Genomic DNA, 16,916 nt, shown 5'->3' with positions numbered 1-16,916 from the left:
AATTAAAGCAAAATCTATATAAAAGGTTTGGCTTGCAAAAAGGATATGGTACGAAGATGTCCTGTTATGCAAACAACAATTAAACTCTTCATACATCTTTTATGCTATAGCATACAAAAAAGAATTAAATTACAAGCAGAAATTCTAAAATAACATGAAATACTTTCTTTTGGCTATATACACTAATTTCTCTCCCTGTGTAACAAGTCAACTAAAGCAAATATTAAACTATATTAATTAAGTAAAAACAATCATAAAAATTGAATATTTTTTATCAGAAACTATTGCTGCTTGTTTGATGCATCACTGATAAAATTTTGTCAAAATAAAACAGTGACATTTATCTTTGGACAGAGGATTCTTGGTGCCTCATGGTCTCATGGATATTTTTAAATAGGAATTGGATCTTTTTACTTTTCACTTTCAGCCACTTTTCAAAATAACTGCTTCCATAGAGTGTAGATTATAAATACTTGATGAACAATTTCATCTATGGATTGTAAACTTTTTCATAAGTTGAAGCTTGCTGGAATTTGCAATAGTATTTCCTTATGAAACTTAAAATATATTGATACATGTCTATAAAATGTCATTTATCTGAAAAGTACTTGAAAACTTAAATTCAAACTATAAATTAAGCAATTTATCAGTAAAAGCATAAAACGTATATAGTAACAGTCATCATGTATCACTATCATATTAATCCAATTACTATATGAACTGAAAATTATATGTAGGCTTTCTTCTTTCTTTCAGAATGGAGTATCAGGGAATGGACTTGTCCTTCTGCCAAAACAACTAGTAAAGCAGACCCATTATACAAAACACTGCTGTTCAGATACTGGATATCAAGTAATACTGGACAAAGATTCCAAGAGGAGAGAAATGATGTAAGCCTTTGAATGCCACAAATTATTATGGCTCTGAGGCTGCCCTGAAAGCAGAGTGAACACAGGTGCTATCTAGAAATTTTCCTGAATTGGGGAAATGGTGCTGGGAATTCTGGAGAGGTCAAGGCGGCTACAATGTACAGGACACTATCCAAAAGAAGACAGAACTGCCCAGAGTGCTGATGACTCTTCAGTTCAGTTCAGTTCAGTCACTCAGTCATGTCCAACTCTTTGCAACCCCATGGACTGCAGCACGGCAGGCTTCCCTGTCCATCACCAACTCACGGCGCTTACTCAAACTCATGTCCATTGAGTTGGTGATGCCATCCAACCATCTCATCCTCTGTTGTCCCCTTCTCCTCCTGCCTTCAATCTTTCCCAGCATCAGGGTCTTTTCAAATGAGTCAGTTCTTCCCATCAGGTGGCCAAATATTGCAGTTTCAGCGTTAGCATCAGCCCTTCCAATGAATATTCAGGACTGATCTCCTTTAGGATGGACTGGTTGGATCTCCTTGCTGTCCTAGGGACTCTCAGGAGTCTTCTCCAACACCACAGTTCAAAAGCATCAATTCTTCGGTGCTCAGCTTTCTTCACAGTCCAACTCTCACATCCATGCAAGACTACTGGAAAAACCATAGCTTTGACTAGACAGACCTTTGTTGGTAAAGTAATGTCTCTGCTTTTTAATATGCTGTCTAGTTTGGTCATAGCTTTTCTTCCAAGGAGCAAGCATCTTTTAACTTCATGGCTGCAGTCACCATCTGCAGTAATTTTGAAGCCCCAAAATAAAGTCTCTCACTGTTTCCCCATCTACTTGCCATGAAGTGATGGGACTGGATGCCACGATTTTAGTTTTCTAAATGTTGAGTTTTAAGTCAACTTTTTCACTCTCCTTTTTCACTTTCAAATGCTACTTACTGCTGAAAAGACTATACGAGGCTGGGGAAAGGACCATATGAAAGGAGCAGAGAGAAAAAATCCTCAAAACTCAGTACGGTTGGGAATAGTTCATGCTCCAACCATGGCAGATAACCTGTAATTCATGTGTCATAGAGTAGAGTACCCCTATGGGTAGTGCCTCATGAATGGAAAGATTAACCCTAGACTAAGTTATGCTTTCTTCTGGTCTATTAAAGCAAAAAAAAATTTTTAAGTCTTAAAAAGATCAACCTTTTCAAAGCAAGTTAACTCTGTTGCAGAACAAAGGTAAAACTTACCTATCAAAATTGATAAACACCCAAAAAACTAACAATCAGAATGTCTGGCAACTAATCAAAATATTACCCAAAAGGAAGAGAAAAATAAATCAACTGAAAAAACTCAGAAATGACACAAATCACAGCATGTGCAGACAAGGACATTAAAAGAGTTATAATAACTGTAATTCCATAACTCAAGAAGGCAAAAGGTCGATGGGCCATGTTAAGTAGAAACATTCTTGAAATAGAAAATATAATGTCTGAGATGATGGATAAGATACACTGGGTGTGATTGGATACTATAGAAGAAAAGATTCATGAACTTGAAGATACAGGTAACAAAAATATCCAAAGTGAAACACAGAATGAAGAAGAAGTAAAAACAAGAATTAGTGAGCAAAAAGCAATTTCAAACAGTTGAATACTATATTGTTAGAATCCCTAAAACAAAAGAGAGAAGTGGGAAAAAAAATCAAGAAATAATGGCTTAATATTTTCATGAAAACTATAATTTCATAAATTTAAGAATGTCAATAAATCCCAGGCACAAGAAACATAAAACAAAAACTCACCACTAGGCACATCATAATCAAATTGGCTAAAATCAGTGACAAAGAGGAAACAATTTTTAATGCAGATGGAAAGAGAAAAAAGTCATTACACACAAAGGAACAATAAGGTTACACATAGATTTCTCATTGTTAACAATGGAAACCAAAAGATTATATACAAAAACAGTGAAAGGAAAATGCTACAATTTAAAATTTTTCAAAACCCTAAGAAAGCAAAATATTTTTTTCCAGATATTCAAGCAGATATAATGTACTGCCAGCAGATCTGTACTGAAGTATTAAAGTATATCCCTTAGAGAGTAGGAAAATGATAGTAAACACTGCTATATTTAAAATAGATAATCAACAAATATCTACTGTATAGCACAGGGAAGCTGCTCAATATTCTGTAGTAGTCTAAATGGGAAAAGAATTTGAAAAAGAATAGATACATGTGTATGAACTGAATCACTTTGCTGTATATCTGAAACTAACACAACACTGTTTGTCATCCATACTCCAATATGAAACAAAATCTTTAAAAAAAGTCTGGATTTACAAATAAAGAAAAAGAAATGATGAATGCTGGATACAATAAATAGGTAGGTAAAAGAGAAAATGGTTTCTTACTTTTAATATCTCTGAATAAACCTGACTGTATCAAGTGTAGCAAGAGTTTTATAAAATATGAAGCAACAGAACAGATTCAACAATGACAAAAAGGCCAGGGGGAAGGAAATGAAAGCAGACTGTTTTAAGGTTAATGCACACAAAGAAATGAGTGATATAATATTACTTAAACATAAACAACAAAAAGTTTAAGATGTATAAAATAAGTTATATAATACCCACTAAAATAACACAACGTAGAATTGCAGCTAATAAGCCAACAATAAAATGGAATCAAGAAAAAATGTTAAATTCAGAAGAATAAGCACAATAAAGGAAAGAACAAACAATGGACAAACAAGAAAAATAGAAAACAAATAATGATATGTTAGATTTAAATCCCAAAACATACAGTAATATCCCAAAGATGCTCTAGGTTCAGTTCAGGACCACTGAAATAAAGCAAATATTGCAATAAAGCATTTTTCTTAGTGCATATAAAAATTATATTTATACTATACTATAGTCTACCAAGTGTACAATAGCACTAACCTAAAAAAAAGTACATACCTAAATTTAAAAAACATTTTATTGCTGAAAAGTACTAGCCATCACCTGAGCCTGCATTGAGTCCTAGTACTAACATTAAAGATGACTGAGCAAAGATCACCATAACTAATAAGAGTGAAAACATTTGAAATATGAGAATTACCAAAATGTGACACAGAGACACAGAGTGAGGAAATGCTTTTTAAAAAATGGCATCTGCAGACTTTCTCAGTTCATTGTTGCCAAAAACTTCAATTCATAAGAAACATAATGTCTGCAAACTGCAATAAAAGAAACGCAATAAAATGAGGTATGCCTATAAATATATATATACATTATATGTACATGGATAAGGATTGGATAAAAAAGACATAACTATATGCTGTCCAAAATAATCTACTTTAAATATAAAAACACAAATAGGTTAAAGTAGAAGGATGAAAAAATGACACAGCATTCTAGTAATATTTGTTAAAAGCTGGAGTGACTATACTTTTTATATTTGGCAAAATAAATTTTGAAGCAAAGAATATTACCAGGATTCAGAAAGCAATTTCCTAATAATAACGAGATCAAGTCATCAGATCAAGAAGATATTAAAAACCCTAAACATTTATCCATCTAAGTAAAAGAGTTTCAAAATACATGAAGTAAAAATTGCTAGAAGAACAAATAACTTAATCTAAAATTACAGTCAGAGATTGCAACTCTTATTCTTCAAACTGACAGAGCATCAATGTGGACCCTAGACAACTTGAAAACTTAACCCAACTGATCTCTGTAGAAAGACTTCCCAACAAGGGCATAGGACATTTGCAACTGTCCCAGGAACACAGACCAAAACAGATTCATATCCAGGTGATACGATCTTTAGAAGATGATTAGATAGGTCATGAGGGTGGATTGGTCATGCAGGTGGGTGGTTATGGATGGGGTTAGTGCTCCTATAAAAGAGGTCCCACAGAGCTCCCCATCACCTTCCCTTATGTGAGGGCACAGGAACCATCACCAAAACCCGACCATTCCATTCTGGTGCTTTGATCTTGGACTTCCCACCTCCAGAATGGTGAATAACAAATTTCTGTTGTTTATAAGCTACTTAGTCAATGGTATTTTTTCATAGCTGCCCAATGGACTAAGACATTAGATTTATCCATTTTCTATTGCTGTGGCTGTTGTTCAGTCACTAAGTTGCATCCAACTCTTTGCGACCCCATGGACTGCAGCATCCCAGGAGTCACTGTCCTTCACTATCTCTGGAGTTTCCTCAAATTCAAGTCCATTGAGTTGGTGATGCTATCTAGCTTTCTCATCCTCTGCCACCCTCTTCTCCTTTTGCCTTCAATCTTTCCCAGAATCAGGGTCTTTTCCAATGAGTTGCTCTATGCATCATGTGGCCAAAGTACTGGAGCTTCAGCTTCAACATCAATCCTTCCAAAGAATATTCAGGGTTGATTTCCTTTAGGATTAATTTAGAAGAAATGGAGTCACCCTCATAGTCAACAAAAGAGTCTGAAATGCAGTACTTGGGTGCAATCTCAAAAATGACAGAATGACCTCAGTTCATTTCCAAGGCAAACCATTCAACATCACAGTAATCCAAGTCTATGCCCCAACTGTTGATGTCAAAGAAGCTGAAGTTGACTGGTTCTATGAAGACCTACAAGACCTTTTAGAACTAACACCAAAAAAAGATGTCCTTTTAACCACAGGGGGCTGGAATGCAAAAGTAGGAAGTCAAGAGATAGCTGGAGTAACTGGCAAGTTTGGCCTTGGAGTCATGAAGCAGGGCAAAGGCTAACAGAGTTTTGCCAAGAGAACACACTGGTCATAGCAAACACCCTCTTCCAACACCACAAGAGACAACTCTATTCATGGACATCTCCAAATGGTCAAAAATTTGGTAGATTATATTCTTTATACCCGAAGATGGAGAAGCAAAAACAAGACCTGGAGCTAACTGTGGCTCAGATCATTAGCTCCTTATTGCAAAATTCAGGTTTAAATTGAAGAAAGTAATTGAAAGAAATTGAAATGGGAAAACCATTAGGGTAAACAGGTATGACATAAATCAAATATCTTATGATTATACAGTGGAGATGACAAACAGATTCAAGGGGTTAGATCTGATAGACAGAGTGCCTGGAGAACTATGAACGGAGATTTGTAACACTGTATAGGAGCCAGTGACCACAACTATCCCAAAGAAAAGGAAATGGAAGAAGGCAAAGTGGTTGTCTGAGGAGCATTCCAAATAGCTGACGCGAGAAGTAAAAAGCAAGGGAAAGAGGGAAAGATATACCCACCTGAATGCAGAATACCAGAGATTAGTGAGGAGAGATAAGAAGGCCTTCTTAAGTGAACAATTCAAAAAAGTAGAGGAAAACAACAGAAAGGGAAAACTAGAGATCTCTTCAAGAAAACTGGAGAGATCAAGGGAACATTTCTATTGCTGAGTAACCAATAAGAGCAGTCATAGTGGCTTAAGACAAATCACATTTACTATCTCATAGTTCTGTATGTAAGAACTCTGACAGAAGTTTCAGTGGACTAAAATCAAGATGTCAGCAGAGCAACATTTCTTTTTAGAGGCTCGAATCTGTTTCCTCACCTTTTCTAGCTTCTAGAGTCTATATCCCTTGGCTCGAGTCCCTTTCCTCCATGTTCCAACCAAGCACTGTCGTTCTGGTCTGACCATTCTCCCATAGGCACATCACCCTGTGACCCTGACCTCCGCCAAATAAAGGTCATTATAAGAACTCACGTAGTTAGGTTGGGTCCACCTCAGTAACTTGGAGTAATCATCCTAATGTACCAAACTTAATCACATCTTCAAGTCTTCTGTCCATGTAAGATAATATTTACATAGGTACCAGAGATTAGAATGTGATCACCTTTGCGGAGCCATTATTCTGTCAAACGCTTTGAACCATAAAATTCAGTTCAGTTCAGTCGCTCAGTCGTGTCCGACTCTTTGCGACCCCACGAATCGCAGCACGCCAGGCCTCCCTGTCCATCACCAACTCCCGGAGTTCACTCAGATTCACGTTCATCGAGTCCGTGATGCCATCCAGCCATCTCATCCTCTGTCGTCCCCTTCTTCTCCTGTCCCCATAAAATAAGTCTTGACAAATCTTTAAAAATTCAATAAGTGACAGAAGCACTTCTAGACATTCTCTAAATAGTTGGAAATACAGTATCTCACTTCTAAATACCCCACTGATCAAAGACGAAATCAAAAAGAAAATTAGAAAGCACTGACCTGAAGAAAACAGAAAAAGAAGAGCAAATGAATGTCAAGGAAGCACAAGAAAAGGAATAGTTTAAAAGAAGTAATTAATGAAATAAAAGAAAAGTAAGTGAATTTGCTAACTCTTTAGCCAGACTGAACAAGAAAAGAAAAAATGAGAATGTGGAAACTAATTATCAGTTTCAGGAATTAGATGGTATCAGTGGGTAATATGTGAATATTATGAAAAATCTTTTGCCAACAAATTACACAAAATAGCCCAAATGGGAAATATATAACTGAGAGACATAAACTGATACAGTTCACTCAAGAAAAATATAGATAACCAGAAAAGTTCTCAATCCATAAGAGAAATTCAATTTGTAGTTAAAACATTTTGACAAAGAAAATCTCAAGTTCAAAGAAATTCAATGTTGAATTCTAACACAAATTTTAAAACATATATATAGAGATTATATATCAATAGCTTTAGAAAATTACAGAGGAAAGAACATGTCCCAATTTACTTTGTAAGGCCAGTAGTACTATCCTATAAAGTTAGTAAGACTGCATGAATAGAAAACTACAGACTAATTTGCCCCAAAAACATAGGCATAAAAATTTGTAAAATTTCAACAAGTTGAATCCATCAATGTATTAAAGTTGTAATACAAAATGACTAAGTGGAGCTTACCCCTCATTACCAAGATTGGCTGACCATTCAAAAATAAATCAGTGTAGCTCAATTCTATTAGCAAACAGATCTCAGTTAAAATAATTTTACCATTTTACACTTAAAAACAGAAAGTTTATTACAGTTGTATAAACATACACACATACTCATAAGACTTAATAGTAACATAACATATTCCACAGGGTTGATATAATGATTTTACTCAAACAGTAGGAATTAGGATGTACCTATCTTGACCATCACAATTATTTTCAACATTTTATTACTTTGGGAAAGTGGGATATTTTAATTTCACTATAGAAATTCTGGTTTGGCTTCCAGAACACATTACTAGTATGATCTCAAAAGAAAATCCAATTTAGAAAGTTAATTTCTAATCATTAAATATTCATGAACATTCTAAAGTGTGTAATTTGCTTAAAAATAAAATATAATTAGATAGCCATGAAATAAAGGGCAGGAAACAATCAGAAATATAGCAATTCTTTCAATTTTAATAACTATTTAATAAGCTCATGGATGAGCTTTTTGTCACCTTCAATCATAATCTGAATAAAACAAATGAAATCTGATTAATATTTCTATATAAATCATAAAAAATAAAACGATACCTCCAGCATCCTAAAGGTCAAAATTCTAAAAACCCATAAGAAAACATTTCTGGCATTTTTTTATTATATTAACATCTAATTCAATCACAATAAAGAAGTAAATTTATCAAATTAATTATCATTACTACTTACTGAGTAGTAATTTATACTAATATTTCTTGAACAAGTAAGTAATTTCCTCAATTTAGACATGAAATCAACCTTACAAATCAAAATTTTTCAAGCAAATATACAATTTTAAAAAGTCACTCTGTCTTCCCACAAATCACATAGAAATTGATGAAGCATGCAAGAATTTTCTAGTCACAAATAAAAAATGGTCATTTATTAATAAAAAAGAATAAATTATCTGTAATTTTTTTAAAGATCACAAAATGTAACAGCTCAGCACAGGGTTTGGCACACATGAGCTATTTAATAAACTAATCTGAACTCAATCTAATCATACAACCATAAAAGAATGAATAAATAAATCTAAACAGTTTAACACATAGATATTTCTTTCTTAAAAGAATAAATTAAGAATACACACCTTGACTATTTTAAGATAGTAAGAATATCCTAAATGTCCCTAGCAATAAATCAGAAGCTTTTAGCAGTCTATCACTAAACACAATAAAAATAAAATATACAACATATACAGAGTACATAAAGAAATCAGTAGTGAGAAGTAGTGAGACTTAAAGAATTAACTGTAGGTACTGCTCTTTCTAAATTTCTCATGATGATATGAATTATGTTCAATATATAATAAAGATTGCTAAAAACAGTTAATGATTTCAAGAGGGATTGTAAGAAAATAATATCTATTTAACCCTCAAAGAATGAAATTAATCAGAAAATATAAATGTCATAGTTATTTCAAGTTCTGATACATTTTTTAAGAATATAATCACACTGAAAAATTAGTACATACTTATTTCGTTCATTTCAGTTCAGTTCAGTCGCTCAGTCGTGTCCAACTCTTTGCAACCCCATGAATCGCAGCATGCCAGGCCTCCCTGTCCATTACCAACTCCCGGAGTTTACTCAAACTCATGTCATACTTACTAGTACATATTCAGAATTATTTGTTCAAACATTTTTTACGAAGACATTAATCATCACAGACACCCACTGTATCCTTTTTATGAAGGATCAATACATGCTTCACATTGTACAAAATATAGAAACCTTTATCAACTCTGAACAAAAACAGCATGCTTTTTCATATGAAAATATTCAGTAGTCATTAGATTAAATACTATTAACACTTACCTGTATTTTAATAGGCCATGAAAAGTTGCTGACGTATACATAGAATGTAATGTTTGGATTGCTTCTAAAGTTAAATTTTTCATAGGAAAAACTATCTCTGTATTCTTTTATATTAGTCTTGGAAACTATAGGAGTCTCCTCTCCAGATATTGTTCCAGCTAAAATGTAAATAACAAATTTAAATGATTCATATTAAGGAAACATATCTTTATTAATGTAACACTTACATATATATGATATTTACTTAATTTTCTTAACTGTGCTTATAAGGACATAACTATCCAAATAAACTCATGTTTATAATTTAGAATGACAAGAAATAAGATTTGTCATAAATATAATGGAAACATTTAGTATAAAAACTATTTTTTAAAATAATGCTAATTATTTTAAGTGCTACATACTAGGAACTGGCTTAGAGACTTTACATTCTATTCTAATAAAAACTTTATCCCATAGGTATTCCACCTCTGTTTTTCAAATTAGAAACTGAACCTCAGAAAGATTAAGACATTTGCCTCAAGTTTGTAGCTACTAAACAGTAAAGTCCTCTTTGGAACTGAAGTAATACATAGCTTTAGGAACTGATGTTTTGCTATTTGTTTCTCCACAGAGCCTTTCAAAACAAAATATGTCTCAATCCAATTAAAAAATGGAAAAGAAATCAATTTTTTTTGTTTACCATGTATTGAACCATCACTACTTTGAATAAAGTGGGAAGAAGATATAATTTAAAACATGAGCTAAAAATTCAATTAGTTAAAACACATATTGGATACCCAATAAATATTTACTGAAATTAACCAAATGGAAGAAAGGGTTAAGTATAGTTAGGATACTGAGCAACTGAATTATTTTCTAACCGATCATCTGTTCCAAAATTACTATGAATGCTTTTTTAAAATGCAGGTTTCCTGGTGACATCTTCCAAACTAATAAACCAAAATATCTAAGATTTGGTTTGGAGAATTTGAAAGTTACAAGTAATCTCTTGCAAATTGAAGGCACTGTTCTAAAGTGATAACTGAGGTTTTATATCTTTTTGTTGCCAAATTTTAAAACTCTTGTAGGGTCAATTTGTTATGCAGAATTTCAAATTAACAGTACAAGTTATTATGAATTCATAGTTAATGAAACTTACAGTGCCAAGATTTTACTATATGTTTATACTGTTGTAACAAAATATGTACATATGTATCTAAAGTTTTCAATTCTTATATATGTAATATAAAAACTGGAATTGCAAAGACCACTTCTCATTTGATTAATGTTTCTATTATTCTATTAATACTTATTAAAATAGCACATGATTTAATTTTAAGAAATCAAATATGGATTTCTAAGGATTCCTATATTTTCTTTAAAAGTTTCCAGTATTTTTATGCAACAGTATATACCATTTATATAGAAAGCAGAAATCAACAGCATTTCTTTAAAACAGCAAGCATATTTTTTCATAATCCAATTGTACTTTTTGTATTTCTTAAAAGTTAGCAATTTCAATTTATAAACCTTATTATGGAAGAAATATTAAGTGTAGGGTTTTTTAACCCTCTCTCAGAACCAAATCCAACAATGGTAGGGGGTATAAATCCCAGCGTAAAGGTAATAGGTAAGTTGGTAATTTACCAACATACACATTTTGTTGTTTTATATCAATTTTAAAATTACTAAACTTATAGCTTCAATGGTGAATCAAATAATTGAAATGTCAGTCTCTTTAGTCATTAAAGAAGTAATTTGTCTTAATTAAAGTCATAGGAATTCATAACACTGCCATATATAAAAAAATAAGCAGCATAAAATATCTGTTATCCACCTAATATTAACTGAATTAGGGAGAAAACAGAATAATGACACTTTATTAATAATGCTACTTAATAGTTTTACCTAAAACAACACAAAGATTCTGGCCTATAATATTTTTATCTCAATTATTTAAATTAACAGTAGAAAGGTCATATTAGAAACCTTACATATAGGAACAGAAGTAAAAGACACATGATAACAAAATTCTCTTACCTGTTGAACCAACCGACCATGTAATGTTGAGATTAAAGTTGTTTGATGCATTAATTGAAATATCCAAATTTTTGTTTGACTACCAAGAAAGAAAATATGAAGTTTAAAAAAACAGAATTAGACTAGATGTTATCTTTAATGTTTTAATTATGTCCATGCTATGTTTCTCTAACTGTGAACATTAAGTCAATAGTTAAGTGAGAAAGTGTAGATGCCAATTACACTTTTCTAATGAAAAAAAAAAGGTGATAAATTCAAAGGTATATTTAAAGTTCCCATTTATCTTTCCTACTATAACCTGGTCTTCCACATGTAGCCAGAGGCTGCTATAATTCAATACTTGTATTTTGATTTTCTTGGCTTACCTGTAGTTAATATTTAAATGATATGGGTTTGGTTAGTCCAAAGTTATTTCACAGCAATGGATGATTGTTTTGTTGAAAGATTTCATGTTAGCTGCATATAGTATTAGTATATACACATTTTTCGGTGGAAAAAAAATACTTGAAATGTAAAACTTGGAGGTAAAAGTTATAAACCTACTTGGGGATAAAGAGGGGATCAAGTCATATAAACATCTGTAGAGAGGAGCACTGAAGAATTTTATATTGATCAACCTGCATCTTGTCATTAATTTAATTGCACAGAAGCAAATACCCAAGAGATTTCTTTAAACATTATTTGCTATTATCCTACTCCAAGAGACGAAGAACAAAAATTATGTATGATTATAACTATCAAGACTTGCAGAAAGGAATAGAAAGATAGTCATATTGAATAGCTTTAGCTACACATATTGAGTATGCTTTGCTGTGTTTTAAATATACAAAGACTCTTAGAAAAAGCTGTGTTACTGAGACCTAGCTACTAAAATAATTAAAATTAGTACCTTGATATTACAACCTTTTCTAAATAAGAATAAGAAAGCCAATAGAAAACATATCACCAATTTTCTGAGTGGCTCTTAGAGAAAGTAAGCCTATAAGCAATTAAGTTCCCCATATCTGTTAGAAATAGTGTTAGGAAGAAACTGACAGAAGGACATGGTTCTTCCCTGATATGGGAGGAATAAGAAGCAGCATGATAAGAGGCAAAGGTTGCTGGGTGATGTGTGACAGTCATTCCATGTAAATGATACACTAAGACCCAATTATTTAACCTCAAATAAAAACCACTCTAAGTGATTGCCATAGAGACAGGGACAACTGGGCCTCTATTAAGAACTACTAACAATGCTCCATAATCATTGAAAGATATTCTCTTTAAAGTTTCCAGGAAGCAAATATAAACTCAACAAGAATGGTCATCTTGAAAGAGCCTACAAAATAAAATGTGTGGTAGTAAGGCTGAACAATTTTGCCCCATAGATTTTTCAGGGTAGTGCTCATTACTACTGAAGAGATAACATTGGAGAATTTGAAGTGATCAAAGAAAAACAAGGCTTGGAGTTTTAAAATATACAGTATTTCAGAAGGGCACTATATTATCCATCAGAATCATATTTGTAACTGGCCACAAATATAAGAAGGAAGTTAGTTTACTGAGTTCTATTGGTAAGCTACTAAAATATCCTCTAATATGTACCATAAAACTTTCAAACTTAAGACCTTTCCACTTTTTAAAGGTATGACAACAGATGACACTGATTCAAGAATAATGCCAATATTAATGACTCATGTAATAAATGCGAAGAGCTTTTGTCAGTGTGCAAATAAGTCTAACAGACTGCATTATTCAGGTGTGGTAATAACATCTATTTCATCATACTTATAATGCTGCATTAAGGAGAACCCAGATATGAAAAGAATTTTCTTTGGTAACAAATACTGATTTACTCCATCAATAATGAACTAACCAGACCTGAAAACCAATCACTGCTTCATATTAATTAAATTGTGTTCATGAGGCAATGAAGTGAATTTGCAGAGTATTCACTGTTGAGTCGGATGACCTTGGGTTCAAATTTTAGACCTTTAATGTACATGCGTATTGATTTAGAGACAGCTACCCTTATCCTTCCTGAAAATCAGCTCTCTTATCTCTAAAATGGGCTTCTCTGGTAGCTCAGTGTTAAAGAATCTGACTGCCAATGCAGGGGATGGAAGTTCGATCCCTGGGTCAAGAAGATCCCCTGGAGAAGAAAATGGCAATCCCCTTCAGTATTCTTGCCTGGGAAATCCCATAGACAAAGGAGTCTGGCAGGCCCCAGTGCATGGGGTCACAAAAATATTGGACATGACTTAGCAACTAAACGACAACAGTCTCTAAAATGGGAATATCATGACTTCCCTAAAGACTTTTTTGGGAAAATTAAACAAGATAATTTCTCAAAAATCATGGTTTCAGGCCGCCGTGCTGATAACGGTCTACTAGGTCTGGGGACACAGGATTTCTTCTTTTCCTTCTCCTTTTTCATCTTCCATTTTACTAGAGGATTCAGAAAGAAGGCATGACTGCTGACCTTTGAGAAAGGTTGACTTTCTTTATTATTAATAAAATAGTTGGAAAAAAAGAGTTGTTTTCTATGAAAACAAAACATGGTAGAAACAGTGCACCCCTAAGAAAGCTTAAATCATTATTTTTATTGTGAAGTTGCATCTTAGTAATTGTGTGTGCCTTATTTTGTGTCAGGGAAATTTGAGAATAGCTGCTATTATTACTAAAAAAGATCACACAAAATTTCCAACTGATATAGAGAACTATAAAACTTTTCTTGAAATTTTACTTCATCCTCTCAAGTTAAGGCATTACTGAATATATGGTACTATAACTAAAGCCCTATAAAATATATTTAAGGTCAAGGAAAATATGCTGGACTCCAAGAAGTAATACTGTGACTACCACAGTAAATGACAAAATTAGTCATTTAGAACATTGTTGTTAGACATGGTTAAGTTCAACAAGATCATATTATACAAGAAACTACTCCAGAAACTGTTAACATGAAAGCATTGGTTGAAGATGATGTATAGCAGGTTAGAATTAAATTTGTTTTCAAAATGTAATAAATGCATAAAAATGAAAGTACCTCTTTTTTGTAGAAGAGGCCCAGACTAACAATACATGTTAATTTCAGAAACTGTTCCAAGTTGCATTTCTCTTTAATTATACATTGTATGTATATATATATATATATATATATATGTAATTATAAACTACTTATAATGACGTTACAAGCATTCTTAGTGATACTAAGATATGATAGTTTAGTGTTCATCAGTTCCTCAAAACATGTGTCTGGGCTCTTGGTTTCAAATGAACAAAACAGCAGAAAGTAAAACTGAAAGCTGTGATATTGTAAGAACTCAAGGATTTCTGGGAATTGAAAGAGGAGAGAATAGTCAAGAGAGAAACAAACTAGAAGTATGGCTAATCTGAGCTTATTTGTATGACACCATGGATAATATTGGAGAGAAGTACTGTTCACACCTATATTGTGAGCCAGACATCCCACTAGTATTAAATTTCTTATATCCTCAATGAACTCCCTAAGTTTGGAATTACTATTTATGAATAAAATTCTGATTCCTGCGACAACATGGATGAACATTGGAAACACTGAAACATTAAGCTAAGTGAAATAAATCAGAAATAGAAGTATAAATGTTACATGATTACACACATGAGGTACCTGGAATACAGAGACAGAAAGTAGGATAAAGGTTTCCCAATGATGGGAATAGGGGAGGAATAGAGAGTTATTGCTTAATGGAGACAGAGATCCTACTTGGACTGATGAACTATTTTGATAATGGATTGTGGTGATGGTTGTATAGCATTGTAAATTTACTTAAATGCCATGAAACTGTACACTTAAAAATGGTTAAAATATAAATATTACTTCATGTATGCTTTACTACAATAAAAAGTCTACAGTGTTTACAATGCATTTACTAAAACACTCATTATACTAAAATTGTAGTTTCTGACGTATTATTAATGTCTTCTTAAAAATGCATGCCATCAGTGAAGAGAGCATTATCATGTAAAGAAAATATCTTCTAAAGTCCTTATTTAAAAATCAAAACTTTATACAAAGTTTTTTATTTTAATAATAAAATGTTTTGGTTTTTAAAATAGTGTGAAAAATAACTATAAAATGCAACTTGTTATACTGGAATGTGTTGCCATTTCCTACTCCAGGAAAAGTCAAAACATTATATATAATCCTGAAAATGTAGGCATTCCTTAAAACCTAAGAACTAAGGAGGAACATAAAACAAACTTCTCTATTTTGGGGAAAGTGAGATCTAATTTACTGAAAAATGAAAATTTAAGAAATTACACTATTTGCTGGCAAGTTCAGTAAAACAATTTAGAGGCAAGAAGCTTGCAAATGTCAGGATACATTCTGAGGTTTCACCTATTTGAAAAACTATTAAAAAACATGACATAGGCTTAATAAGCTGAATTAATGTATAGTTAGAATGAAGCACTACAGAAAGTGACATCAGCAAAATAGTGTAATAGGAAGTCCTAGCCCTCATCCCTGACAAAAATACCAATTTAACAACGATCTATGGACCAAATTACCGTTATGAGCAGACCAAAATCCAGTTAAGAAGTTGCAGTACAAAAATTAAATGCAAAACTGAGAATAGCTACAATATAATGCATAAAAAGAAGAATTTCACTCTACCAAGGTCAGCAGCTCACCCAAGACAGCACAGCTCAATATCAGAAAGACCAACTTGGCCAATGACTGCTCCCTTAAGGGAAAGAGAATATAACAGGCATCCAATATACTTGATTTTTATTTAACGTTACTGCCCAAATGACCTGTTTCTGTCTCGACTAGATAGAAAGCACTGAAAAATCAAGCATAGTGTGGACATCTGACATCAGTTAAGAACAAGCAAACAAAAAGTGTGTGGCTCACTACAGTCAACATGACTCAGAGAGATTGGTAGAAGGTGCACAACTCTGAGAGTTCTCCCCCAGAAGAAAGTGTTAAGAGATACAAGCTTGCAAACAGTTGTGTGCTAAGTTGCCTCAGTTGTGTCTGACTCTTTGCAATGCTATGGACTGGAGCCCACCAGGCTCCTCTGCCCAAGGGATTTTCCAGGCAAGGATACTGGAGTGGATCCTCATTTCCTTTTCCAGGGGATCTTCCTGACCGAGGGATCCAACCTGCCTCTCTTTATGTCTTCTGCATTGACAAGCGGGTTCTTTACCACTAGCGCCACCTGGTAAGACCTAAAGATCTAACGCTCTCCACAGTGATTATGAACAATACTGTTGTTGCTGTTGTTATTGTTCAGTCGCTAAGTTGTGTCCTACTCTTTGCAACCCCATGGACTGCAGC

At 33.1% G+C, this 16,916-nt stretch overlaps 1 protein-coding gene across 1 annotated transcript in view; it reads right to left on the bottom strand.

Annotated features, from left to right (window-relative positions):
- Positions 1 to 16,916, bottom strand: part of ATRNL1 (attractin like 1) — a 794,298-nt gene that overhangs the window by 491,118 nt on the left and 286,264 nt on the right. The window contains exons 23-24 of the mRNA XM_040255081.1: positions 11,612 to 11,690; positions 9,590 to 9,747 (exon numbers count right to left, since the gene is read on the bottom strand). Of these exons, the coding sequence (XP_040111015.1) occupies positions 9,590 to 9,747; positions 11,612 to 11,690 (237 nt within the window). The remainder of the gene's footprint in view (positions 1 to 9,589; positions 9,748 to 11,611; positions 11,691 to 16,916) is intronic.

The sequence above is a fragment of the Oryx dammah genome, unplaced genomic scaffold (assembly GCF_014754425.2).
Source record: "Oryx dammah isolate SB20612 unplaced genomic scaffold, SCBI_Odam_1.1 HiC_scaffold_14, whole genome shotgun sequence".
NCBI classification, from domain to species: domain Eukaryota; kingdom Metazoa; phylum Chordata; class Mammalia; order Artiodactyla; family Bovidae; genus Oryx; species Oryx dammah.
Note: the sequence above shows the minus strand (reverse complement) of the source record. Positions and strands in the feature narration are given on the sequence as shown.